This window comes from Cheilinus undulatus, linkage group 2 (assembly GCF_018320785.1).
Source record: "Cheilinus undulatus linkage group 2, ASM1832078v1, whole genome shotgun sequence".
Lineage (NCBI taxonomy): Eukaryota > Metazoa > Chordata > Actinopteri > Labriformes > Labridae > Cheilinus > Cheilinus undulatus.
The window spans coordinates 13,409,023-13,436,358 of NC_054866.1; the positions used below are offsets into that span (position 1 = coordinate 13,409,023).

The 27,336-nt window shown below is 38.8% G+C and overlaps 1 protein-coding gene across 3 annotated transcripts in view; it reads left to right on the forward strand.

The window, feature by feature from the left end:
• Nucleotides 1-27,336, forward strand: part of LOC121515617 (unconventional myosin-Ic-like) — a 105,581-nt gene that overhangs the window by 25,413 nt on the left and 52,832 nt on the right. Inside the window, exon 1 of one of the 3 annotated variants that reach the window (XM_041796488.1) lies at nucleotides 22,705-22,913. The exons of the other annotated variants lie outside the window; for them this stretch is intronic. Within the exon in view, the coding sequence (XP_041652422.1) occupies nucleotides 22,896-22,913 (18 nt within the window). The 5' untranslated portion in view covers nucleotides 22,705-22,895. Of the gene's footprint in view, nucleotides 1-22,704; nucleotides 22,914-27,336 lie in introns of those variants that run through there. 3 annotated transcript variants of the gene reach the window in all.

Consider the following 27,336-nt stretch of genomic DNA (forward strand, 5'->3'; position numbering starts at 1 on the left):
GTGTGACACTCTCCATCTATAGCTATTACATTGCCAGAATGCACATTTAAATTGCCTCAAAATTATACGGTCAAGTTTGCTTTTGCAGATTTGAATATTAACTATAATCTTATTACTGTCCAAGGCAGACTTACTTGAGCTACCTGAGTGTGAAATGAGGGTACTGTTATGCCCTGTAGAAGACAGCTTATATGTTATCAAACTCATTTAAGAAAAATGTGGTTCTTTGGTGATCTTCATAAAAGAACTACACTCCCAATAATCCTAGAGTGGTACAGCTCTGATTGGTGGAGCTCACTGTTACCCCCTGAATTTTGGCCATAGGCTGCTACTACTGAAGTTATATGAAAAAGGAGGGCTGTGGTGACGAAATCTGGCAACACATACATCACCTGTATTCAGATAAGCCAATAGAAAATTTCAATTGCAGTGGCTGGTTTCAACCAGCATAGGGCATTCGATTTTATACATTAATTTCATTAGCATTTAATTAACCAGGGAAACTTCACTGGGGATAAGAGTCCCATTCATGAGTGTCCTGGATTTCTAACATAACACATAGACTTTAAATACTTTGTACTGGGATGGCAAGATCCCAACAAAAATGATATCATCATATTGTTGCCAATAATCAACATCCATTTAGTTAACTGTTTAATTTATACACTGTAAGGAAATGGCTCTTTACAGGTTTTTCTTACCTAAAGATCAGTGTATAAACTGTTTATTAAGGGCTTTATCATGATTTTACTTTATATTCACAAATCTAATTTTCACAACCTTAGAGCAGACAAAGCCTTTGGCCCCTCTGAGATTTTTGGCGCCCCCCCAAAGGGGGTCCTGGACCCAAGGTTGGGAACCATTGGTCTAAAGAATCTGCAAGTGCTTTCTTCAACCTTGACCAGGATGGCTTAAAAGCAAACACTCTTGGTTAACACTATAAAGACTTCCCCTCTCTCTCTCTCTCAGTAACTTTTTGTTAACCTTTAACCAAATCTTTCCATGGAGCTTTGATAATGTCAGTACAGCACAAGCAGGTGTGGCCTTGGTGGTAGGGCGAGAGTGAGAGAAAGTAATAGACAGATAGAGAAGTGACAAGGAAGAGTGTGAGAAGCTGGAGTAGGAGGCAGAATGTGGGAAATGGCAAAGTAGGTGGTGTATAAATAACCTGATGTGTTGTGAAGTCAGGTAAAGCAAAAACTAGAAATGTCCTGAAAGCACAGGCAGAAACTCTCAGAAAGGAGGGAGTAAAGAAAGATTCATGAGAGGTGTAAAGGAATGAAAACAAATGTGGTGAATAAGATAACCTCAGCATGCATTCCTTTCTCTATCTGTGAATTATCTGTTTTTAAACATAAAAATGCTGATGTGAATTCTAGCGTGGATTTAATGTAAAGCAGGCTAACAAGCAGGTCGAGATAGCACTTCATGACGAGGGATGTTCCTGCTGACTAATTTCCCTGCCTAATTAAGCACTCCACTGTAAACATGGAAAGCATTTACCTGCTTAGCCTCAGCATGTTAGCTGTGTCATGGTTGGCCTGCAAGCATGGTGATAACGTCAGGACCTACTCAAAGCTTCGCTGTCCTCACTTTCACAGAGTAACTGCAGCTGTCTGGTGATGTTATGATTACAGTGTTTAACATGTAAAACCGCTTGGATTTCCCAGTTGTCTCCTAATTGATGTATTTTTATCCTCAAGACAGCTGTGAGTCACATACCTCCTGAGCTTACACATATTTAAAGCCTACTATCGAACATGCCACAGGAGCCCAGCCCAGTCCAACTATGACAAACGGCGGGATGGTTGTGAGTGAGTGAATGTAGGGAATTCTTGAGAGTTGGAACAACTGTGCTTTTTCATGCGTTCCCAGTGGGATTCATTTACAAAGGATATCTGACAGTGAACTTAAAGTAATTTAGTTTTTATTCTTAGTGGTAGCAAAGCAGCAACTGCAAAACAACTGCAGTTTTTCAAGTGTCCACTTGGGGCTGTCTCCAAAAGTCAAGGAACCCCCATTGACACCCATATTTTACAGCAGAAATATTCATGTTCACAGTCTGATACAGAAAACGAATCTGATATCAATCGTTCATTTTATTATTGACTTGGCTTATGTTGATGTCCTAAACATATGTAACTTCTATACTGTGCATTTATTTATGCTGTTCAACTTCTGTTTCAAAACTCAGCAGGGAATTATGAAGCATGCGCTAAACATCTTGGCCAAATTTGGTCTGTCTGAGATGTATACATGCAGAGAAAGTTGTCCATAATACAGTTGTGCTCTAAATTTAAGAAAAATTAGACTCAGTATGATTTCAGTCAGGCTGATATGTTAATATGTGTTTCAAAGGTGGAGTTTCATGTACTAACACAATAAATCTTCTTCTTGTCTCTGCATATAAACAGAATGGTTGATGCAAGGAATAACCAAAGCAGAAGAAATTATGGCCCATCCCTCACATTAGTGTAAAACTAATATTTAAGAAATGCCTCAAGAGATTCTGTGAATATGGCCTAAATGTTTACTTTGAGCTCTGAATTACTTGATGAAAGTTTACAGGGCTGAACATCATTGTTCAACAACAGTGATTTTGGGAGGGATTTTTTTAAGTATCTGTAGTTCTAACACCAGTTATGACACTACTGCATAAACATGCACACTTATAAACCCATCATGATCAGATTTCTAAAGTTACCTGATTACTCAAGCTGTCAAGGGGTGGAGAGACTGCATGAACAATATGAGCCAGCTGTGGTTTAGCTTTTAATATCATGTAAGAAATCTTGTTTTTCTTTGTAAATGACAATTCATAACTGGAGAGCACATAAACCCATCAGATCAGGTACCATTACCTGTTTTTTTACCATTTATTGGATAGATGCAATCATGTCAACATATTCAGCTGTACCACTGTGGATGTAAGATGGAAATAAATCACACAAAAGCATGCCATAGCAATATCTGAGGACTGTCTGGAGGTCTTTAAATGAATCTCAGCTCTTCATTTTGTATTAAAGGATGAACTGATAAGATTTGGCTGGTCAAAGATCAAGGATCAGCTAACATCTGCTTCATAGTTAGGAACACTTTATCTTTGATAACACCAGGATTTTTATTATAGCTCTTTTATCTCTAGGAGAATAATGCTATCTGTGATTGATAAAGGGATGGTCTCTTAAATTGTTCCTGGTGATTCTGTTTGTATAATAAGAGCATTTTTGCTTTGCAGCTGTAAGCAGAAACTCAGATGATTTCTTGAAAAATATTTACTTTTTAGAGCCTGGTTTAAAGACTCTATTTCCCCTTAGGTGTAGATTCAGCTGAAGTTAAACTTTTGGAGATGAGTGCAGTGGATGAAATATCCTCTCATCATCAGGCTGTGAACATGAGTGTTTTTGTGACCTCAGTGCAGTTGTGTTTATACGTTCCGTCTCTGCAGCCCAGCCCTGTGTCATAAATCTCTTAAGCAATGCTGCAATGAATGATCTGTGACCAAAATGCTGAGCTATCCTCTTGTGTTGGGAGAGGGCCTGTGTCTGGTTACTTTCTCCAGAGATTCGCCAGAGTTCACGCAGTTCTCATAAATTCTCATCCATTTGTCAGGTTAAATGTAGGTGGATTTCTGACATGTCAACAGCACTTTAATGAGAAACTGATGGCCCCACAGGAACAGTCGCTTACACTTTATCTTAAACATTTCTTTAACATTTTCTTTTACTGCAGCAGAAAGCCTTGCTTCCTTTCCCTTTCTCCCAGATGTGTTTAATTCTGTGTAGAATCAGCTGGATGCATGTTTGCTCCTAATGATCTTTGGTTCATGACCTGTATGCACAATGACATCTGAGTCATGATACCAGAATCCTAGACTTAGTGTGCTTTCACACCTGGATCATTCAGAGTAGTTCTTCTGTAAAAAGAGACATTCCTTGCTTGGCTAAGACATTACATTTGCCTTTAATGAAAAATAAACAAAGAAACATCTGTGAAGAATGCAGCTTAACCCACGTTAACATGGGCACACATTAAAACATAATCCTGGCAGTGTTAAAACACCTCATGTTCATCTGCGGTATTCCCTGGTAATTTTTTGTCCAGCATTTGATAAATATGATTATACACCCAAATGACAATGAGGCCTTTAAACTCCTTACTGTTCCAAGTCAACCTATAATTCACTTTGTTACAAGTTCACAGACTTTCTAGTGTCTTGGAGCTGTCCCACCTTGCACAGTGTGACTTATACCAATTACTTTTTTTTTTTTTAAGGACAGCTCTTTGCTGATGTGTGCTTTACCCTACCTATCCCAACTATTAAAAAAGTCTAATTGACTACTACTGATTGATATATAAAAACAATATCAGTCAACTTCTATTATAAAACATGAATCTGAAAATATCAAAGTATTAAAATTTTTTAAAACCCTTATATTTATCATTCTGCCATGTGTTATTAAGATGTCTGGACTATTACAGCAACTTAATGTTGTCTGAAAAATACAAGCCTTCTAAAATAAGTGAATCAGAAGCATAGATAGAAGTACTAATGACTTCAGTGTGTGTTTTTGTTTTGTCTGCAGCTCAGCTGGTTCTTATGTCTAATCAGCAAAGTGGAAATACTTAGAGTAAACAGGAAATTCATTGTTTAAATATTTATCAACTTAGTCAAAGCTACTCTAACACCATACAATCGCTTTGGGCTGGGTATGTTAACAGGCCTTAAACTAATGCAGTCAGTCAAATCAGATAAAATACTTCGTTTTTCAGTCTGTTGAATTTGAATATTCTTGTTGTAGAGATGTCCCGATACCAGGATTTTAAACATACATCATTAGTAAATCAGACTATATCCATACTTCTGCAACTAAAGCAAAAACCCAAGGCACCCAATGTTAAATCTGTGCAAAGTTTGAAGGATATTCCTAAAAGGGATACTGCATTCAAAAGAATGCCCCTGACATACCTGCAGACAACCTGAAAACATAATGCTTCCTGTTCTGCCTGTATGGAGGCATAAGAATTAGATGTTGAGAACTGAGCATAAATATCAGTAAGCAAAAGCTTCAGAGTTGTAATTATATGTGAACCACGGGAACCTTGTACCAGTCCCAGAATTTGTTGCTTTAACCTACAGTTAGTTCATCTTCATATAAGGCCTGCTGGGTGTAAATAAAAAACCAAGAGGCCCTGGATTTATAAGAGAAAAAACAGATGAAAGTAGAGAAGTATAAAATTAAAAGATCAAATATAGATAGAGAGAATATTGAGTATTATAGTGTGAGAGAAAGATAGAATAGAAGAGAATTAATAAACATTGACAGGAAGATGAGCAGTAAAGGACCAGAGGTGTGGCAGGATTTCATGCTCTGTCGGCAGGATGGTGTGGGAATGGGGGTTGGAGCTGTTTGAATGTTCCTGATGTTTTGAGTTCTTTCTCAGCAAGTCACCACCTGCCCTGATGACTGTGAAGGCCCAACTGTGGGAGAGTGGAGTGTTTGTGAGTGAGTTTTTTTCACTTTCATGTCTGTATAAGGGCCCGCCATTACAAAAGAACATTACTAAAGAAAGATTAAGAGCCAGTGGAGCCAACTTTAAGCCTGCTATGAGCTGTGTGTGATGTCTGCAAACCGTATCCTATTATTTAATAACAACTTTCTCATTGTCATCTTGTCAATAACTTCTTGAACAGGAGCCACTTTTGGATCCAGCACCCATTTAATAATGTGCATAGCTTAGTGTTTTTTTTCTACTTTGCAATATGCATAGCTCTGTAAATAAACAATGTTGAATAGTTTGCAGCCTAATGGTCAACATGCCTGTCATGAATGTTGCTACACATTGTTCCAATCGGGTCATTTTATGTTGGTTTATCTTGATTCAGCCTGCATATAACTTGAACTCATGCTGCTCTGATGAGATGCTGGAGAAAATCCACAACCAACATTGTGGATTAACAAAAATATTAACGATTATTTAAATTGACTTGTAATTCTGATACAGACTAGAGAAAGTAACGAGGTTTATTCATTTTGTTGATGTATCACACATTCCCTCAATCCTGAGGGGAAACAGAGAAACTGAAACAGAGAAACAATATTCAGCCATGGTTTTTCTGGGTTTTTTTCACCTTTTATTCATGTGTCTCTCTTCTCTATGTGCTTCTAACATGTGACCTTCTACACTTCCTGATGTATCACCTTGATCACACCAGTTGTATGGGCCCCAGGTTTAAAAAAGGGTGCTAATTAAAAGCAGTGTTTGGTGGCTGGAGGTTACAGCCACACTCACAGGCTTTTATAAGACATCTACTTCTCTTCTCGGTTCAGACCGGCCGGTACAACTTTAGAGAAGACACGAGGGACTTAAGGAAATGCCTTCATGACAAAAGTGCTGCCACAGTGCAACAGTGGATGTGTACATGTGTGAAAGAAAGGGAGTGTCTCCACATTTGGTGTGTGTGTATACACCTGAATTCAGAAAACCTTTAGTCTAGTTCCCATTATTAGGGTCATTGAAGTGTTCACTCAGGACTTTCATTTTAAGTCTGTTGATGAAGTCTTTGGTGATGGGATGTAAAATTTTTCAGGCTCACACAGACACACACATATTATGTTTTTTTTAAGTTAATTGTCAGCTTTATATACATGTAATTATACTGTAATCCTGCACAGCTCTGTTTAATTTAAGTAAGATTTTATTTCTTTTATTTTTGCATTACATTCTATGTGTTATTGCACACTTGCTTTGACATTGTAAACTTGTGTTTTCCTCACCAAGAAAGCTCATTCGAGTTGAACTAAACATAATTTAGGGTTAGAAAAAGAAGAATTAAAACTGACAAGAAGAGAAAAAGATAAATAGACAGTAATTAGAGAGAGAAGAGAGATAGACGGGACAGAAAAACATATCACTTGCAAAGGAAATACTATGGGTAGTTACAATTCAGGAAATAATCCCATGTTGCTTGTTCTGCCTTGTCTCCGACAGCAAGTAGTTTTCCTGTGGATTGCCTGTCTGTCAAGTAAGGGTTGGGGGAGGAGAAAAATACTATGAGGCTAATAGGGAAATTTTAGAGTAAAGTTAGACTGACAAGCGGCTATTTTCACATGCAGGTTGCTTGGATAACTTCAGGATTATTTTAGGAGTTTTGTGCGACTTTGAGGACAGAAAAAGATAGCATCTTCACCAAACAGTAGTAATAGTCATGTTCCTAGATAAATGTTTTCTTGCCTGATTAACATGAATTATTGTTGCTTATACTCAACTAGTCAAAAATTGAGAAACCCCCCAGGGAACAGTCAAAATTGAGCACTGTTTATGTAAAGCCAGTCACAGTGACAGTTGGTCAATGGTTTGAAGTTTGTTTACACAGTTTATCTAAGGTTAATGTTCGTTTGTCTTTGCTGAATATTGTCACTAAGTGCTTCTGTTATACATTAGTATAACCTGACACAGCCTACACAACCCATTTTTGGATCTTAATATAAACCATGCCATTCCTATGAGATGCTATTGATGCTATCAGTTCACTGTTGTTTATAGTGGGTGGAAGAGCTTTACTGTAGCAAGGCATTAGCCATTTAACACAGCTACAGGAGCATCTAGGTGTGGCTGTCAGACACTGTGCTACAGTTAGATCATTTGACTGGGATTGCAGACCTGATCAAATAAAAAATATCGATAAGAATTGAGTAAATGGGCTAGAAATTCTGCTGCCAACTACAGAAGGACCTGACTTTAACTGTCAAGTCAGCTAATCTTGTTTATCCCTTGTTCCCAATTATTTGCATTTCCATTTTAAACTAGAAAATCACTGGGAGAGCGCAGACCTCGCCATTAGCCCTAACTCCCAATAGTGAAGAATCCTTGAAAAAAATCCTGGATCCAGACAGTGATCAGGATCACTCCCAAAATCTAATCAGTTCTTCTTCATGCCATTGCTGACATTTCCTGAAAAATTCATCAAAACTTTTTGAGTTATGTTGCTAACAAACAGACTAACAAACTAACAAACCCTGCCGATAACATAAACTCCTTGGCGGAAAATAAGTGATCCTTATCGTCCTACTTTTTTTGGCACCCTTCTGTTTGTGTACCAAGTGTACCTATTAGACCCCAGAGTGTGGAGCTAGAATCACTGCAGTTCACTGACTGGCTGAAAGAATGAACACTTCCCAAGAGGGTCGGGAATCCCTAGTGGCCCCATGATAAAATTTTATCACCTTACTTAGGTCACGATATGATATTGTTATGTTCCCTGTAACTAGGGGATGAGGGGAAATAACAGCTGATTTGTAGAAAACCAGAAATGAAGAGGGAGGCAGGAAACACTCAAAAATAAGCGAAAATTTTATTGACCCAAAATAAGTAAGTGAATCAACCAAAAAAAAAAGAGCCTCTGAAGAAACTAAAGCCAATCAACCTTTTCTATAGTTTAAAAAAGATGACTTGACTGCCAGCTTTCTTCTCTCCTTTGTAATCTCCTCTACTGCAGGCCTTGACTGCTGATCTGTTTCAGGTGAGACGTTAGCTTCCATGGACAGGTCAGGAACAAGCCTGCTGCAGAGGAGAGAGAAAGGAGAGAGGTAGCAAAACAAAACAAGAAAAACACAACACACACTACCCATAACAGATATGATTGCGATTTTAATTTTGCAATACACTGAGTATTGCAATGTCATGTGTTGCGGTATATTGTGATCAATACCTTTTTTTTCAACTGTTTAGCTGATTTAGCATTAGCCTTGCCCTCATCAGCTATTGCTATCTCTGGGTCGTGCCAAGTGAGGCGAGCCCTTATGTTTGTTGTATTACAGCATTATTTTATTTTGATGTGGCAGTGCTTGCAAACCCCATGTGTCTTGTCTATCTTGTTTGTTCCCTGCTTCTTAAAAACTCCAAAATAGGTCCCTACATTTGATTTCAACGCCTCTGCTGTCCTCAGTGGTCAAAGTGCACACAGCATTATCAAGTGGACAGAAAAAGCTATTGATTTTATTGTTTTGGTATCATAAACTTCAGTTCATACTAATTTGAAAAAATCTATACATGACATGAATCAATACAATATCACCGTGCAAAATATCACGATACTATGCTGTATCAACTTTTTCCCTCACCCCTACTTCCGATTTAATGTTGTCTTATGATAAACAACCATGTATCAAGAGGAAAGGACACAAAATGCTTGATGTTCTTTAGTGTTGCCTTACAGTTAAGTTTTTTTCTTCTTTTATTTATTGACAGGCTACACTGTTTTCTGTCACACTTTTGCGTAGCTGATGCAGCTAGGGGAATCTGACTGACATCCCTGCCGACCAAGTTAGGATTCAGTTTGCTTTACCAGACCATACTAATACTACTGAACCAAGCCCAACGCTTGTTAGGTACAGATCTAGACAAAGATGAAGGCAAGAGAGAGAGAGAGAGGCATACGGCAACTAGAGTGGCAGAGAAAGTGAAAGATACAGAAAAATAAAGGGAGAGGGATGGACAAAGACAAGCAGTGAGAGAGATGGCAGTACTGCAAGAGCAAAGAGAGACAGAAAAAGAGTAATCATGAAGGAGAGACAGGGACAGTGAGAGAGACAAAGACAGAGAGAAACTCGAACAGTCTCAGTCTGTTTGGCCCTTGGGAACCCCCTTGTGTAAATATAGGGGCTGAGCAACAGTAAGCTGACACACTGCCAGTTATGTCAGACAACACACGAACACACACTCAAACACACATTCAGTATCATAATTCCTCTTCACTGTCACACTTTCACCATCTGTCAGCAGCTTCCTGCCTCTCATCCTCTTTCTTGATACTTCTCTCTCATCATATTTCTCTCTTTCTCTACATTCGCCTCGTGTCTGTTCCCCAACTCTTGTTTGCCGCCTACATGTCTTGCATTCTTTGGCTCTGACATCACCGCTGCCCTGCACCATCATTTATATTAACTGTTATTCTTTTTTGTCTCACTGCCTTATTTGCCCTTCCAGGACTCTTGTTTCTTTATTTGATTGAAAGAACATACTTTATTAATCCCTCAGTGGGAAGTTCAATTTTCATACTCTTGTTGTTAAACATGTTGTACACATAGGCTGAAATGAAGTGAGCTGGCACCTCTCCAGCTCTCAGACTAATTTCTAGACTTGGTCTGTCTTGGACCAGACCTGACAGCCCTCTGGTTCCCCACCACAGTTCTTACAATCTGAACTACTGCTACCCCATTCTCGACCTGGAAACTCCTGAATGTGTTTCAAGTCCAGTACAGGACCAAACAAAGCATTTACTTCTTACATAGTGTAATTTTTATTAAACAAAATGCGAAGTGAGCAGCAGAGGTGGGCAAAGCCAAGCTGTACATCTCCACTTATCTTTTGTTAGGTTTTGATTGAGAGTTCCCATGTGGCAGAATTTAATATGCATTTAAAAAACAAGTCCAATGATACTGTCAAATGTTTGAGTCTACCTTAGGTTGATTCTGAAAGTTAAGTAAAGATTGAACTGTTAGTAAATGTAAAAGGAGACTTAAAGAGGGTTTGGTTGGAATGGGAGAGGCACGAATGGCGAGGAATGACAGTCTGGCTAACGTCAGGATTTTGTTGTTTGAGTGTGTTTTGGTTGGTGGGGGATGCATGCAGATTTACAGCGGCTTCACACAGGCATTTAATGGTCTAAAGGGGATATTTATATTTTTTTCACCCTTTGATTTGCAGCTAGCAGGACAAGGTTGGGCCATCTCTGGCTTTTGTCTCTCAGCTCACACAAAGCAGGGACAGGCCAAAGGTTCAGGCAGTATTTATTGTTGTAGCTGTTGTAGTGACTTGTAATAGTACTGATTAGAAGACTGGTGGAAGAACCTGCAGAGTTTCAGGAAGAAGGACAAACATGCTGCCAGAAAGCAACAGCTCAGGAAAAGACGTGCAACGAGGAGATGGAAAATCTGCTTTTTAAGCTTCTAATGGTTGCAAGTAATAACTTTAGGGTGTTTCTATTCTATGATATCTGAAAGCCCAATCAGATTGGATTTCATATCTTTTTTAAAGTTCAGCAAATATTAAATAGAAGCTTTGTGATGTGCAGATCTTCATGACCATTTTGCTGGCCTCTCCTGGATTCAGCACCCACAAAGGGGTGTGCATGTCTTATTTGGATTTTTTCAAATCCCCTAAAGCCAATAACTTACCAAGGATTGGGTGTTTCAATTAAATTATTGGACAGTCTATCGTTACATAACCACTCAGTGAACCAAAAAGCCAAACTTCCCCAAAACAATGTGTGCTCTTTTTAACAGAACACACACAGTAACTTATCTTAGACTAGCAGATGTATTTCTCCTGGGTTAGAGCCAGCTATAATGTAATTCTTCCCATTGGGACTGAGTGTAAAATGATTCTTATACTGGAAATAGGTGGAGTCATGCTGTTGGCTGTATTTTACTGTCAGTGTTCTCATGAAGGCTGTTTCAACAGTTTTAATGAAAAGTGTCTTTGGGACTAACTGTAAACATAACCTGATGGATCAGCAGATATCTAACTTTTATGTATTTTACTTGCCTATTGCCTGCTTCCTCATTATTGCTCCACCCAGGACTAATCTTTCCGGTGTCAAAGTGGATTTTGGTCTCATGGTCCAAATAAGCGGCCTGCCCTGGTCCCATGCCATGTTACTGATGTCATAGTCTGGTATGTTTCAGCATCTTAATGTCTGGGAGTCATCAGTCTGATGAAAACTTTACAGCATCAGCCGAAATAGAACCAGAGCAACAAAGGGCGCGTTCATCATGATGCAACAGTGCAGTGCTGATAGATGCCTCACCCCTAAAGCTTATTTTTAAAGATGATTCTGCTGTTGTTGGCAGAACCAGAATCAGAGATGGGGATTTTTAATAAATACCTGATGTGTTTGACTTAAGATAATGAAAAAAATGTCAGACAAGTTGAATTAAAGGTAGACTGCAGAGTTGCAGCAATTTTTATTTGTAAAAGTTACCAAGTCTGTGTAGCTGTTTAAGATAGGCTAGTATAGAGTCAAAGAGTGGTGTTGTTGTGATTGAGTTTGTTGCATCTTTTTTTCTAATAAAAAAACATCTTTTTTACTTTGATGAGTAGGAGAGTGGGGATGAGAACTATGATGAGAGAGAGTGGGATAAATATTAGGATTGTCTTTAAATCTACTGTAGGATCTGAGTAAAATAAGCCAATATTTCTATGTGAATCTAGAATACAAACAATTACCTGTTTCTACACTACAACAACAAAATAACTCATAGATATTCAACATTCAGAAATCTGTGTGTTGATTAACATGGTTTGAATGGAAACTCCTGCACACTGTCTAAAGACAAAGTCAGACTTTCTTTTAGGTGATCTTTTTATCCTCAGAAAATGTTTTTGCCTGTTATGATGGTCACTGTTAACCTTGCAAACTGATGAATCAGTCAGATTCCATGTCTGTCATCAAGTTGATCCATCTTGCAATGTTTCAAGCTCAAACGCTTCTTCCTGGTCAGGAAATGGTCAGACTTTTCAGCAACCTTTGAGGAGAACAGATGGTAGTGAGCTGCTAAACAATTTTGATTGGCGAAGAGATTGGTGGGAGTTTTGGATGAGCTGGACAACATTTGTTGACCGAAACAAAAGAACAAACGGAAAGTTTCTCTTGGTAGAAAAGATGTTTTTGTTCCTCTTACAACTGGCTTGGGCTGGAGTTTGATTCACCAACTGGCTCCACACACACTAAGGAAAAGTACCAAAAAGTTTACTACCACAACAGACAGCCATGGTGCCCTCAGTAAATGTGTAAAACTCATTTGATTCATATCAGTAAAAGCCAACTGAATTCTCACAATGCTGTGGTAGTAAAATCTGTCAGCCACCAGCTGTGACTCTGTCATGGAACTAAAAGGAAATATTGACTTTTATATCGCAACCAACAAAGAGATTGTAATGTGGAGCAGTTGTGTTATAACCGATACCTAGTTTGCTGAATGAGGTCAGTATTTTTACCAATATTGATCCAACACAGAGGGTCAGTGCATCTCTAATGTTTACTGAGTGACCAATCTGGCCTGTGTTATAACAGAGTCATGGCTTTATAAGGCTGGGCGATCTAAACCAAAAACTGTTGCTAGACCAACACCTTGCTATTTTTCAGCTCCATGGCCTTACAGGATAAACATGTCTAGTTTTTTATATAAACTTCTGCGGTTTTCCACCTCCAGAAATGAATAATTTTCATCCACAGTGCTGTATTATCTGTGACCCCCTGAAGCTGGAATGGAAAGTGTCTAGATGGCCTAGACACTTTCTACTGGGCATTTTTTCAGATTGCATACAAACTCGAGTGCACTGTTCAGAATGCACACTTACTTTCAGAATGTTTTTGTGACTTATTTGACTTAAGATAAATTATTTTTTTTAAAAGCTTTCGTACATTTTGATGCTATCAATTATTAAGATATCAGAAATTGTATCATTTTAAGGCTTGGTCTACAGTAGGCAGGTATTTTTTCAAAACAGAGGCTTCTCTGTGTTTTGGCCTTGCTTACAGATGCACACTGCATTTTCAGTTACTGAATATTACTGATGCACCATGTTATTGGTATGATATTACTATCAGTAGTTGTAGAATTTCTGACGATATACAACTGGTATTTAGTCCATAAAAATCTGCCTCTATCAACTGTAAATGCTGGCTGTACAAGAAGATACGTGAGTGGAGTTTTAGGCTTGACCAACAAACCCATCTCAGCTAAGTCTTTTATTTTTTCATCATTATTCCTCATATTTTAAAGTATGTTTGAAGGACTAAAATTTTTTAATTTGTTCATCTTCAAACTTTAAATTGTGTGCTTTAGGTCTAAATTACAATAGCTGTATCAGTATCAGCTAGAATTAATTTGTATTGGCAAAAATTCAACATTGTGAATCCCTGCTGAACACACTTCTTGGAAAATACCATACAGGGTAAAGACTTTTTGAGAGGCAGACCTCTATGGTGGGGCGTTTTGGGCACGTCTGTTGCAGACCTCTACAATGAGGCAACCTCGACGGTGGGGCGAGAAGTGATTCACTAACGCTTGTCGAGTTTTTTTTTAGTCTGTGGTGCGTTATTATTGACACACACACACCCCCCAACCCTAACCCTAACCTTCAGGGTTCAGGTGCCTAACCCTAACCCTCTTTAGGTTTTCCTTAATTTGTTGTGTGTTACATCTAAATTCATCTTCCTCTGTAATTTTTTATTTTTAGTCATAGAATTCTGTTATTGTGAAAAAAGCCTCTAATCATAACCCCTGACAGTGATAGGAAAATATACATTATTCAGAGTTTGCTCTTAAAGCAGAGCCTTAGAAAATTTGGTTGTTTTCTGTAACAAATCATTCATTGATTTATTACTGTGGCTTGTAGGTCAAGCAGATGCTTATTTTCCAACATTGTATACAAATAGTTCTTTAGTCTTGGCAGCATCCTGGGAAAGATTTTTGTCTGTCCCAAGCTCATTTTAAATAGGCAGTGGGATGATGGGCGCCCTTTATCTTAAGTCCTTATTTTGACTGTGTTTCCACTATGAAACATAACTTTATAGATAGATCAATAACAGCACCTAATGAATGGCATCAACATGCAGAATGATGTTACACAATAACGTGTTCCCAAGCCTTATTTCCAGGTCATATGGGCAAAGGAATGAGAGTGGAAAATTTCTAAATATATCCAAGATAACTCTGAATAAACTCTGCTGCAGAGGAAGTGAAAGAAGAATTTAAGGGGAGGGTGAAAAGAAGAGAGAAAAAAAGGAGCGGGAGGGGAAAGTCAAGTTCCCATTTCGGATTTCCCACGGAGTCCAGGTCATGTGTGTTTCCCTCAAAGTGGTCAGTGGGATTTCAGCTTTTTTTTCCTTCCCTCAGTGTAAACAACATAATGTTTGATTAGTTTTTTTTTACCCCCTCGCTGTGGTGAGTATGAACGATGGAGAGTACATCAACATAGAGAGTGCTTTGAATACTAAGGAAAGGCAGATAATTATAAACTTTAGGCTCCTTTAAATGACCAACTGCACACATATTTTGTTGGTGTATTTGGCAAACCCTGAAATCATTAACCCTTCTAAAACATAGACTATATAGCCACTATCCTCCTAAGTAAACAATACCAGACTTGATGGTCAAAAGGTTGCATATGACATCAGAGCTTATTGTTAAAAGGTCCTTCGTTTGCCAGATGACAGATAAAAAACAGTGTTTGCATTGTTCCCATGGCTTTATGCCCCTCATGTGGTTTTATGTTGCATCAGTTATTACCATACAGCTGTAAAAGACAGACTGTTGCTTAGTGGTAAGATCTAGGCTGTGGATCAATATCCTGATAGTAATGCGCTGTTTTGTCAGGTTTGAAAAGTCAAGGACTAAAAGAGATTTCTGGCATTGAAACCCCCACTCCTTTATCTTGTGCTCTCTTTTTTGAAACACATTTATGGATCTAAATAACTGATAGGCACAGAAAGTTTTGGGAATGCTCCAGTAGATTGCTTCATTCAGCAGACATGAAATGAGCTGTAATGGCTACTACATAACTCCTTCTGCCTAATGCACCTGATCAAAGTGCATCCACTGAAAGTTATTGTTTCTGTGGAAGCACATTATGAGAAGAATCACTCTTCAAAGCCTCCAGACTACAGTCTAATGTTTTTTCAGAAGTATCTAATAGGGATTATTTAGCACAGTGCTATTTTGAAATGATGAGTGATTCAAAAAACAGAAGGAATATTTTTCTCTAAATGTTAAAAGCACACTAAAATTATTAAGCTGGTATTAAGATTTTATGCCAAGTAAAGGTAGCTGATACTTAACCCTCAATTTACACATACTCAATCTGCGCAGTGATGCTTATGTGAAGGCCATACCCAGAGAAGTCTCTCCTTTTCTAGTTCATCTTTGCAATTCTAAAGCATCGCTCTGGTTCTTCTCCAGCACATGGCAGAAGTGCCACTTCGCTCTGCGACTGGAGATACACGCCTCACCCTTTTTTCAGTGCAGCCTGCTGCTAGCATGCATCAATCCACACCGAGCAGAACAACCCCAAACAGGAACAAAACACACAAAGCATCAGATCAGTTTCAAAATATAACACAGTGCACAGACTTTAATTTGTCACCATATCAACATTATGTCCCAGCTTCAGAGGGTCACAGCTAATACAGCACTGGATGAAAAGAGTTCATTTCTAGAAGTGGAGAACTGCAGAAATATATTTCAGTCACCCTTTAATTTCCTAATGACTGGCCTGTAATGAATGTGACAGACAGAACATTTGTCCAACCTCCTGCCAAAAATTTTTTGAAAATCCTGTCCTCCCAAAAACTCTCTCTTTGGGATTTCCAGTTGTATGAAATACATCCACACAGTGGATATGAAACAGTCTATCTGGTGTGTCAGGTTACAAGTCTGCAGTCAACTGCAGAAAGGCAAAGTAACCTTTACATGCTCCTCTCTGTTGGACTCAGTTGTCATCAAGTGATCTTGCAATTCCCATGTCAACTCATAGTGCACCTATGATCTTGTGATTCTTGTCTCTACCTGCTCAGAACTAGGCTCTGTTGTGTTTCGTGATCAGATCCAGTAGACAAGGACATGTGCTGTTGGTTGAACTCTTGCTCTGACTCCTGTGCACAAAAGCTGTCCATCTCTGCAAAGATTTGTTCCATTATTTTGCCAGAGTTAAGGTAATAGCATTCAGTGCTTATGCTCCAGTGTGCTACTAATAAGTTACATAACCTACCACATGGCCCTTAGCTGCTACCATAACCCAAGCAGCATCCCCGCCACCAACAGACCCAGGTTCCATTCATGTATACTCCAGGTAGTGACAATGCAGATGCTACCTACTCTACTTCACAGTCCCTTACAGGCCCACTAGATTATCACCAGGGCTGTTGGGTAACCTTCCTCTTCTGGTGTTTTGTCCAATTAGTCTCACGACAGGCTGGACAGTGACCTCTGGCATCACAGAGCCATCCTCCTTATTAGGTCTTACCACCCACCATGCCAACACGATGTTGAAGATGTTCTTCAACTTACCTATCCTGCCACATAAAATCAATGGCAACTATTTCTGGTATAAATAATACTTTTCAAAAAAGAAAAATAAAGATAACAAAAAAGAGTAGATAAAAAGACAAAATGAGTGTAAACATTTATTAGACATAATTGCCCCCTAACATCATAACAGCCTGCACTGGATTCATCTCCTTTAAAAAAGTGCATAATGTAAAAAAAAAAAAAAAGGTTTTTTGTGTTTTAAAGTACCAGATTAAGTCTTTTATGTTGGTTGAAAGTGATTGAGAAGTTTGATAAGAAAATTGGATAAGAAAGGGTTAAAGTCTGACAGCTGAGCAAGATACTGGGGGTCAGATACAGCCCCTCCTTCCTCCAACTCAGCACAAATATGCTGCCTCAGCATGAGCCTGCAGAAACAGACTCTCACACACCTTTTAGAGCCTGCAGACCTGCCAAATGGCAGATTTTAAGTGAGACGTTTGCACAAATTAATAAACAAATAAATCTAGCTGAGATGTTGAGTACCTAACAGTTCTGCCTTCACTTGCTCCACCGCTGGTTTGCAGCTTTCTGTCCGGTGAATCCTCACACAGTGGTGAGACACACATACAGACACAGGAGAGAGAGAGAGAAAGAGAGAGAGCGCGCACGTCTGGAAAACATTACTCAGATTCCTGCAGCAGGGGCTCTGATTATACTGGCAATGACAAGAGAGAGAGAGGAGTTAGAGGTTGGGGGGTAAAAGGATCAAACGAGGAACACAAAGTTCAGTCTGTGACTCTGCTGAGCTGAGGACAAAGTGTGTTTCGCTCTGAGCATGCAGGGAGACCGAGCTTGAGTAATTTTAGGCGTTGTGAAGTCTGCCTCAGCAGAAACCTCATGGCTTCTTTCTGAGTTACATTTAGACAGCAGTGATCAGTAGAGGGCAGCATGGAAGAGAAAGTGTTTTTCTGAGGTGTGTTCGCCTACCTTTGGCTCTGCAGTACTCTGGCATAAGACATCTACCCTCTAATGAATACAGCTACTTGCTGAATGATTCTTCTCAGCTTTGCTGCCATGAAAATTTGTTGTAGTCGTTATCGGCTTCACTCTCCATTATTCACTTTACATTTACCTGTCTAATAAAGAGTTTAGTGCTAATTGAAAGAGCCTTAAAGTGCTTCTGTGTCTTTGTTAAAGAGCAGCTGGGCTGTTTTAACATGAGTACAGTGACCTTGACCGAGACATTACCTGAGCAATGTGAGCCGCAGAGTTGATCCAGCAAATTTCTGCCACAAGAGGGAAGAAAATGCAAAAAGATTTTTAGTTGCTGTTTTTAATTTTTGAAATACAAATGTGAAATGCAAACAGTCAAACGTTGAACTACTCGTGCTGTCAGCATTCAGGAGTTACTTGTGGCTATTAAGATTTAAAATTAATGTGTCAGCGAAAAAGACTTATTTGAGTTCATGGGACTGTTTTCCCAGATTAGCAGGAAGGAGCAGGTCATCCTAATGAGGTTATAAAACCTGGCTTCCCTGCTGCTGTGCTGCTCTTTGAAGCTGCAGTTTCTAGCCTCTTCAACCAAACCTAGACAAGGATGTTGTGCTTTTTCCCGCTTAAGGAACTCTTCAGGTCTCATCTGTATGGGAAACATTTTCCTTACTTTTGGTCATGAATTTGATTTCACATCTGTTTTTTCACACTTTTTCCTATCAAAATGAAATGAGTGTCAAACTTTACACCATAGACGTTCGTGTTTAATTGATAAACAGTGCTTAACAAATTTATTAGACCACCTGTCATATTTGTCTCAGAGACCATCCAGCATCATGAAGTGCTTTAATGCGGACTCTTTCATTTTCAGTGAGCTCTCCAAGTTTTACCATTTTGAACAGGAATGAGGAATTTCAAACTGAATTCACCCTTTTAGACCCAAATTTGAGCCGGCTCACTGGGCTTCTCTGAGAAGTCAGAAATTAATCAAGCATAACATTCAACCACTAAAACTCATTTTTCTGTTCAGGAATGCAAGTAAATAACTATAATTTGACACATTAATCAAGAAATAATAATGTGCTTTACTATTTTTTCAGGTTTTTTTGTAAATCAGTGAATTTGCAAATTTATGGATAACAATAATAATTATATTTTAGCATTAAAAATATCATTTGGGTTAAAGAGCTTCTACATATTGGTGTATTAACCATTGCAGAAACATAAAACATGATTTTGTTAATTACCAATGCTGTTAATTTAGGGCAGCTGTGGCATAAACTTGGAAACAGGAAAGAGAGGTTGGAGAGACGTGCGGTGAAAGGGCCACAGGCCAGATCCAAACCCGTCCTGTCCACATGTATGGTGCGCGCTTTGAACCACTCGACCATCTGCACGCCCCTGTCTAATTGATATTTTTGTGTGCTTTTTTTCTTGGGACAGTTAAGGAATTTTAGCTGTATGTTAGAAAGAATTCTGGGCTTGATTAAAAAGGTGCTTAGCATTCAAACACAATCCCACCCTTTGATAAAAGCTTGTACTTTTTATGATTTCTGATCAACAATTCATGTACAATGACTAAAAGGTACACCTGTACATTTTTCACCAAGATTATGTAGACTTTTTTGTCGGTCTGGACAGGATACATATACCTACCAATTTTCATGCAAGAAGGTTAAATCCAGTCAAGGGGCTGTGATTTGGGGGCGCTGTGGAGTCCTCGTAGAAAACACTTTCTTGTGCAAACTTTTTCATGTTTTGGGGCTTGTTAAGTCTGCTAATTAAGAAAGTAATTTGCTGAAATGGTATTAATGACTTGCCTTATTATAAGGTCCAAGCACTTTATATAGAAATATCCATGAGTAGTCACATATAAGCATAATTGTGCCTCAACATCTATGCTGTCCTGAATTAACTTGAAACAGGCCGGCCAGGGCAAAGCTATTCTTGTACCACTTGGTTTTACAGGCTGGTATTATTTACCTCCATTTAGACAGAAGATGCTAAAAGTCAGGGTTTATGGGTGACTGTTGTTTTTTTAAATGCTTCCTCTGTAACTATCCTCTGTATTCAATAAAAGGTCCACCTAAGGACACCTGATGTAAAAGGCTGACTGGACAATCAGGTGAGTTCTACATAAAAATCACCAGCAGGCTTCAAACTCGTTCATGTCTGCGTCAGTCTGCCAACTGTAGTGGAAATTTTTGGTCCTCTTTGTTCTCAGCCACACACGCCCAGTGCATGTTAGATGTCAGTCATTATTAGTGTTTACTAGCAGATACATTAGACGGCTGAGGCCTTTGATCTGCAGAGACTGTGTGAGAGTGTGTGGCTGTGTGTGCAGAGCTGGTCTGGAGTAATTACTCTCTGTAATGATAGTGGACTAATGATGGTGAGTCCTTGTGCATGCATGCCTGCATCAGTGTACATATATGAGGGTTGTCATGATACCAGAGTGTTAACCATCTATGCTCTTGACCGGCAGTTCCCAACTGGTTCAGCTTCGGGATGAAAAACCATTTTCTAAATGACAAATTATGAACCAAATTATACTGAAATTTTAACAACTTTAATTCATCTAATGAAAAATGATGGACCTAGGACAGAACTTAAAAATCAGTGTGTCGAAATTACAACTACAACAGCACGGAAGTAATCTTTGAATTAAGTCAACAGTTCGTATTAATAAGCAAGCTGTTTAATTTTAAATGCTGTGAGTGCTGGTTTCTTTCCCTTTCTTCTCTTCAATGTTATAAGATCATAGTTCATGTATTCAGTGTCCTATTTTTGTTTTCACCATGTGAAACTGGCTGTATATTTACAATTCTGCCCCTTTTTCTCTCACTGTATAGCTGTGGCAGCTGGAGTAGGGTATCTTTTTTTTCGATACAAAACAGTACTTTATAAAAGGTTCTGGTGCCTAAATGGTACCTGAATCAATACTTTAACAGAAAAAAATGTTTTGAATTCAGCAGCTGAATAAAAGATGTCTCACCATTGTAAATGATTCAGGGATGAGATGCCAAAAGAAATAATAAGTAAAGAAAACAGGTGTATTCCTCCACACAGTGCATTTCGTGTCTTTCCTTTGGAGTGAAAGGGATCAGATTTGGGTGGCAGGGAACCAAAATGAAGCACTGAAATCTGTCTTGTAATTCAGTATGATAGGTACTTGATGTGTTGTACCAGGACTATGCTGGTACCGGATTTCGACACTCATACCTAGCGGCAGCCAGCATAACGGTGCATTTCCACCACTTACTGTGGTACAATCTTTATAGGAAGGATACAATTGCATGTACACAGCGTTGTAAGAAACATCATCCTTCAAAATAAAAGCACAGCAAAGTCTTTATACAAAAGCTTATTTTCCCTGGCACACCTCTGTGATCTACTGAAAGTCTACTCCATGGCTGTGACTTCTGACCAGACAGTTGAGGACCAAGGCTCTGAAAAACTTTGGGAAAACTAAAATAAAAATCCCATCTAAAGACAATCATCAACTCTTTATGACACAGACTAAGATTTTGGGGATTTTACAAGGTAACTAACTGCAAGATGGCAACCATATTCCTTTTAATTTTTTATCCCATCATGCAAATTTTCAGTTGAAAAGAAAAACTGAAAAAGAAGGGAAGTTCATGGAGAGAGACACATCCAATTTTTTTATTTTTATTTTTTTAACCAAGAGTGGAGATTGATGAAAGAGTGGACAGAAAAATGCCTTTGCTCTCATAATACAGAGATTGATGATTTAGGTAAGCAGGGTCTGCTTGTGTTTATACTGATGAAGTGAACCCAGACTTTGGGGTCAAGCTTACTCTGATGTGGACCTGGGTCCCTTATGTAAAACCACCCTCATTTGCAGAAAAACATTGACAACATTTCAGTACCAAAATGTTACAATACAGTATGCAGCATGTTGGTGCATTTGGAGAGTGATCAATGTCTTTGACAGCATTTTGTTCAAAACAGATAAAGATCTCGAGTTTTTTTTTTTTTAAGATTTGCTATTGTTAGCTATAATCAATAATTGAAATCATGGAGATTGTGTCATTTTAAAAGGCATGGTCTTTAAAAGTATCGACATATTTCAAAAAAATGTGAAAACTCATTTGTGCACATATATGTTCATGAATTATTGTGTATAGTACATTTCTATGAATGAGTGAGCTGGATGTAGTCATATTTATGACAGACTCTTGGCTGCTCCTGTTCTGCTTCAGCTTTAGTGATGATGGGGAAGAAAGGGAGGAGGAAAGTGATGATTATTTATTGGCAGTAACTGTTGAAGAGTTTCCCTTTTTAACATGAGCAGGCATGGATATGCACACGCTCTTTTACTCCATAGGCACATGGATACTTTTTGTCTTTCATTCTTTTTTCCCTCCTTAGGGGGCTTTTTTGACAAGATGTATGCAGATGATTGTTTTAGTTCTCATAGCCTTTTTTTTCTCTTGTGGACAGAGAAATGAGGAAAATAGGAGGAACTGTGGTAAGGGTTTCTTTTGGATAGGTGCCCCTCCTTAAGGAGAGGGCGACAAGGAAAGGAAAACAAAGAGAGAGAGAGAGCAGGGAAAGGGGAGTTATGTGTCACCTAACACAGGGACTGTTTCCTCTGTGGGGAGGGAGGAGAGAAGTGGGCGAACGAGTGGCGAGCAGGAGAGACAGAGTGAGGTGTGTCGAGCGTGTGCGAGCTGCAGTAAGAGGAGAAGTCATGGCAGCTGGGTCTCTGGATCGAGGGGAGAGCTTCTAAAAACAAACTCCAGGCTAAATAGTGGTGGAACGCGGCGCTGGAGGCCACATTCTTAAAGCTGGACTATATCGGGGAAAAAGTCTAGATAACTGGAGAGCAGAGAAGGAGCCATGAAGTACAGACCTTTGGTAAGAAACTTAGACTAGGAAAAAAAGTCAGATAGAAAGGAATCAGGGCTCTTTAGTGAAGTTAAAGTGTTAAAGTGTTTTGTGTGAAAATTTTTGCTTTTGTGGAAGCGATTAAGTTTTCTGAGCTAAGGGACCTGCTTTGTGCAGCAACCTTCACAGTTTGCTCCTGAACTTCAAGGACATGCAGGTGAGACAGGTAGGTGAGACAGCCTTCATTTGTCTCACATCAGGAGAGCTTTTTTTCCAGTTTGACTCTCTCCTCCATCCCAGCATCACTCTGGGTTTTACACCTTGATACAGTCGAATCTTTTTCATGATTGCTAAGGTGTCCCCAACTTTTCTAAGTTTTTGTGTTTGCACTGCCCTGGGGCGAGGCAATCGTTTGTTGGCATCACGTGGCCTTGCAGCATTCTTTGGCAATCAGTGAGGGTAAGATCGAGCATGTTAATTAAAAGAGTATGTGTTGATGTATCTGATTTAAGGCCTCTGGAATCCACATTAAACTTCTATTTAAGTAAAATAGGCTTTTAAATACATCAATCAATGCATCAAAGAGTTCAAGAAATTGGTTTCAACTCATATCAGTTTTTCTACACAATGAAATTTGCCAGAGGGTGGGGCGTTGGTGGGGGTAGGCTAGGCAAATGAAACCAAAGTAAGAACCAAAAACAGAAAGAAAAAAACATGTCAAGGAGAAGAACAGCTCCAGGGCTCCGTTGTAATTCAAGTCAGCCCCTTACTCTGGTGGGTCATTGATGCTCAGTGCATTTACATTCACATAGAAAATATTGATGGATTGTGTTATTCTGGTTAAAACTTGAACAACTGACATTGCACTAAGTCTAACTCATCAAAGTTGGACAAACCCATCCAGGTGATATAGTTGAAGATCCAACTTAATCTTCCTCAGTCACATCCAAACGGCATTGGGCTTTCTGCGCACGCCACCCAGTTTCCTCACCAGACTTTGACCTGGGAGTTGACAAGTATAATGCCAACCGGAGCAGAAAGGTTGTTGTCTTCTGCCTTCATTTATCACTTAAAGTGAGAGGGATAGCTTGCATTGAATTGGTTCCAAAACTAGAGCATCGAGTACATGTGAAATAGAGAGCTGCACAGAGGTATATTCAACCACCAGATGCAGCATTTGGATCTCTTTTTTTATGTGTACAACTGTAGTTAAGGTTGAAGGTGCAACAAGACAACCTGAAACTTACAGCTGCTTGTGATGGTCACTCTGTAACATCCGAAAAACCTGTAAGGTCACATCAATGCAACTAGAGAAGATTTTTGCAGACTTTATCTGATATGCCGATATTTACAAAATAGTTTAGCCGGTACCAATACATATGCTGATATTTAAATGTAATTCAGTTCTAAAATTTCAGTCCATAAAACAGACTTAAGCTGACAGAGGTCTGTTTGTCTGGCATAAAACTCCCCAATTTTATTTGCTTTACGTTATATTTGAGGTTGATTTTTATAGCCAAAATGTTGGTTTTAAGAGTTATTAGAAATGTTCTCATCTGCAGATACCAATAATTAACTTATTAAGATAATATCTGCTAATAAAGATATCATACCAATAATATTGTGCATTCTTATTCTTCAGCCAACTTTTAATTTGATAGCTGGAATAGTACCACATGCCCTGTCTACATGCATAGCTTATGGAAGGGACAGGAGGTTTTATCAGGCTGGAGTTTGGGTGTGAAAAGTTTATTTAAAAAATGAGTTGTGTAATCCTTTACTAAATTCAATGCATGATTTTATGTTGTCAAATTTTCAACTATGAATGACCATTGTTGCCATGTCCAGCTTTTCAGAATGAGATTTCAATTTCCAGTTTATTCTGCTTGAAATGTCCCAAAACCAGTTCTTTGCAACTTATTTGCATGAACTGTGCCCCAAAGTAACCCTGTGTACTAAGACATAATGTCCTTATAATTACGTTTTTACATGCATGTTGTACAAAGAATCACAAGATGTAAATTTTCTACATTTCTGAGAAAATTTACATGTATTTATATGTAGACTGCCTTTTTTGTGCAATGCCCTCTGGGTAATGATGTCATATGGTTGCATTTTCTTTTCATTTCTTTTAGGGTATCCTCATTTTAATCTACACTACAGTAACTTCCTCTGCATTATCCTCTTTACTAAAACTGCACTTCAAATTTAGGAAGACATTACTACCCAGAGTGCATTGCATAGACATGGCAGTCTACATGTGAATCTTTATTTTAAAATTTCTCCAAAATGAATAACACAAGTGTGTTTCTTTGATCAGCATTTGTATAAAAGACACTAATACTAATGTGATGTCTTACTATGCAGGGTTTTTTTAAGGTGCCTTCCTACACAATAAAGTGCTGTGGAAAACACTAGGGATCTTCTCCTATCGCCAGCCAAATGTTTACAGCTGTAAAGTTGGTTAAACTCAATGTTTTTATCAGTTCAGGTCCACAGATTTGGCCTAATGCTCTAAACTGCATCTCAGCCGCCCACCACTAATAGCCATTGTAGCTGTTCATAAAGGGATATATTTACCTGTTTAAGACAAGTTTATATTGGTCTCAGAGGTCCCCAAAACATGCCAAGGGCACATATTTTTGTAAGAAAAGCCTGAAAAAGTGATTTTTGCATAATATGTCCCCTTTGTTGACAGCTGCCTTTCTGCAACAATGCTCTTTATCTGATGTAAACAATGATAAACTGATAGCACCAAGTACAGGGCAGTTTGGTAGTGAGTGGTGATATTCACTGCAGAATTGGATGTTAACTAGCAAAGACCCTCTTAGGCCATCGCTGCTAACGTTAGCCACATTCTGTTACAGTGTGAAGCTGGTTTACAGCTGTTTTCTTGACTTTAAACTAATCTGGCTTGTTTGTGCAAGCCAGAACTCTTCTACCAGTTATTAAGCCTTATGTCCTATCCTGAGTGCACAGAGAGCCTGTGTTCCTTCACTGGTTAATATGAGAAGTGATGAACCAAACCGCGACCTCTGTGAACTGCTGCATCCGTACTAACTGTCACTGAGAGTTTATATAGTGAAACATGTAGTTGCCTTTTAAAATGATCATTTTTCTCAGGCAGGACTCCTTTGCCCTCTGACTCAGTGACTCAAATATAAAGTTGAAGACTGTACCACAGATTGCCACATGCTCCATTGTTGTGCTTGGAGGAAGGCAGATGTCAATCAGAATGTGAACAGCCACACCCACACACTCTCCTTAGAAATGAACTTTGTTGCAAACCAAGCAGAAATACGTTTATAGTGGAAGAAAGTTCTTCCCCAAATCTTTCTGGATTCCCATTCAAATACCTAACTTTGACACAACTTACCCATTTGAACTATTTTCCAGCCAAATTTCCAGATGTGTTAAAGCCTGTTTTCTGTAGGTTGCTTCTCTGCAGGACTTCCACGGTTAAACTCTTCACTTACCCCCACTTTCTGACACATGTGGCCATGTGGACTTGATCAATTTTTACAAGCTTTTTCTCTGCTCTTACACCAGCCTGTGTAGAAAGTCGAGGACTGACGGACTGGTTAGAGTACAATGCACTAAGAGATTCCTGACACAGTTGTCATTGCTGCCTGCAGGGCATCTGACTCGAGTGCAATAGGTAGTTTATGTTGGGTTCGCCTTCACTTTCTTCAGGCGTGTGACTTTCTATGCTGCGTCAAGTCGATGTGAAGATGAGATCTGACGAGTGAAAAGTGTCTGAATGGCTCTGTAAGCTGGATTATTTGATCTGGACTAGAAACCTAATGACCTGAAAACTACAAAGCAGTTTCCTCATGGAGTATCGGTGGGGCCGGGTAAGACACTGCTGCTACATTCTTACAGTTGACTCAGTGACTTTTAACCATCTTAAATAAATCAGAAATATTTGCTTTGTACACTCAGAGTAAACATTTAACTCAACTGACAAAGCACATGATCCATTCAGTGGCAGGACAATACAAACAAGTATTAAACAAGGAAAAGACTGAGTTTCACCAAAGTGAAATCTCTCAGGTTATACTAGCTGCAACATTATTATATGTTACCCTTTTTTAGTATGTTTTTATCAGCAGCACTAAGAGCTTCTGTACATGAAAGACTTCATGATGTGTCCTTTTTAAGGTTGTGTGAATTTTGCATTGTTAAGTAGTTTTCAGTGTAGTGTTTTAAAATAATGCAATCTCCATTATTTAAATGAAAAATATTATCAGGCTTTAAATGAATGTACAATCATACTTTAAGCCAAAAGCTACTGATTACAAAAGAGAACACTGCATAGATACATCGTCAGTGCCCTGCTACTTTAACACCGGTATGTATTTGCGCAATTTTGACATTGTGCAAGAGTTGGCTGGTTATCAAAACAAGAAATTACCCAAATCGGGTGCCTAGAACTTTTATTTTTGTAACTTTG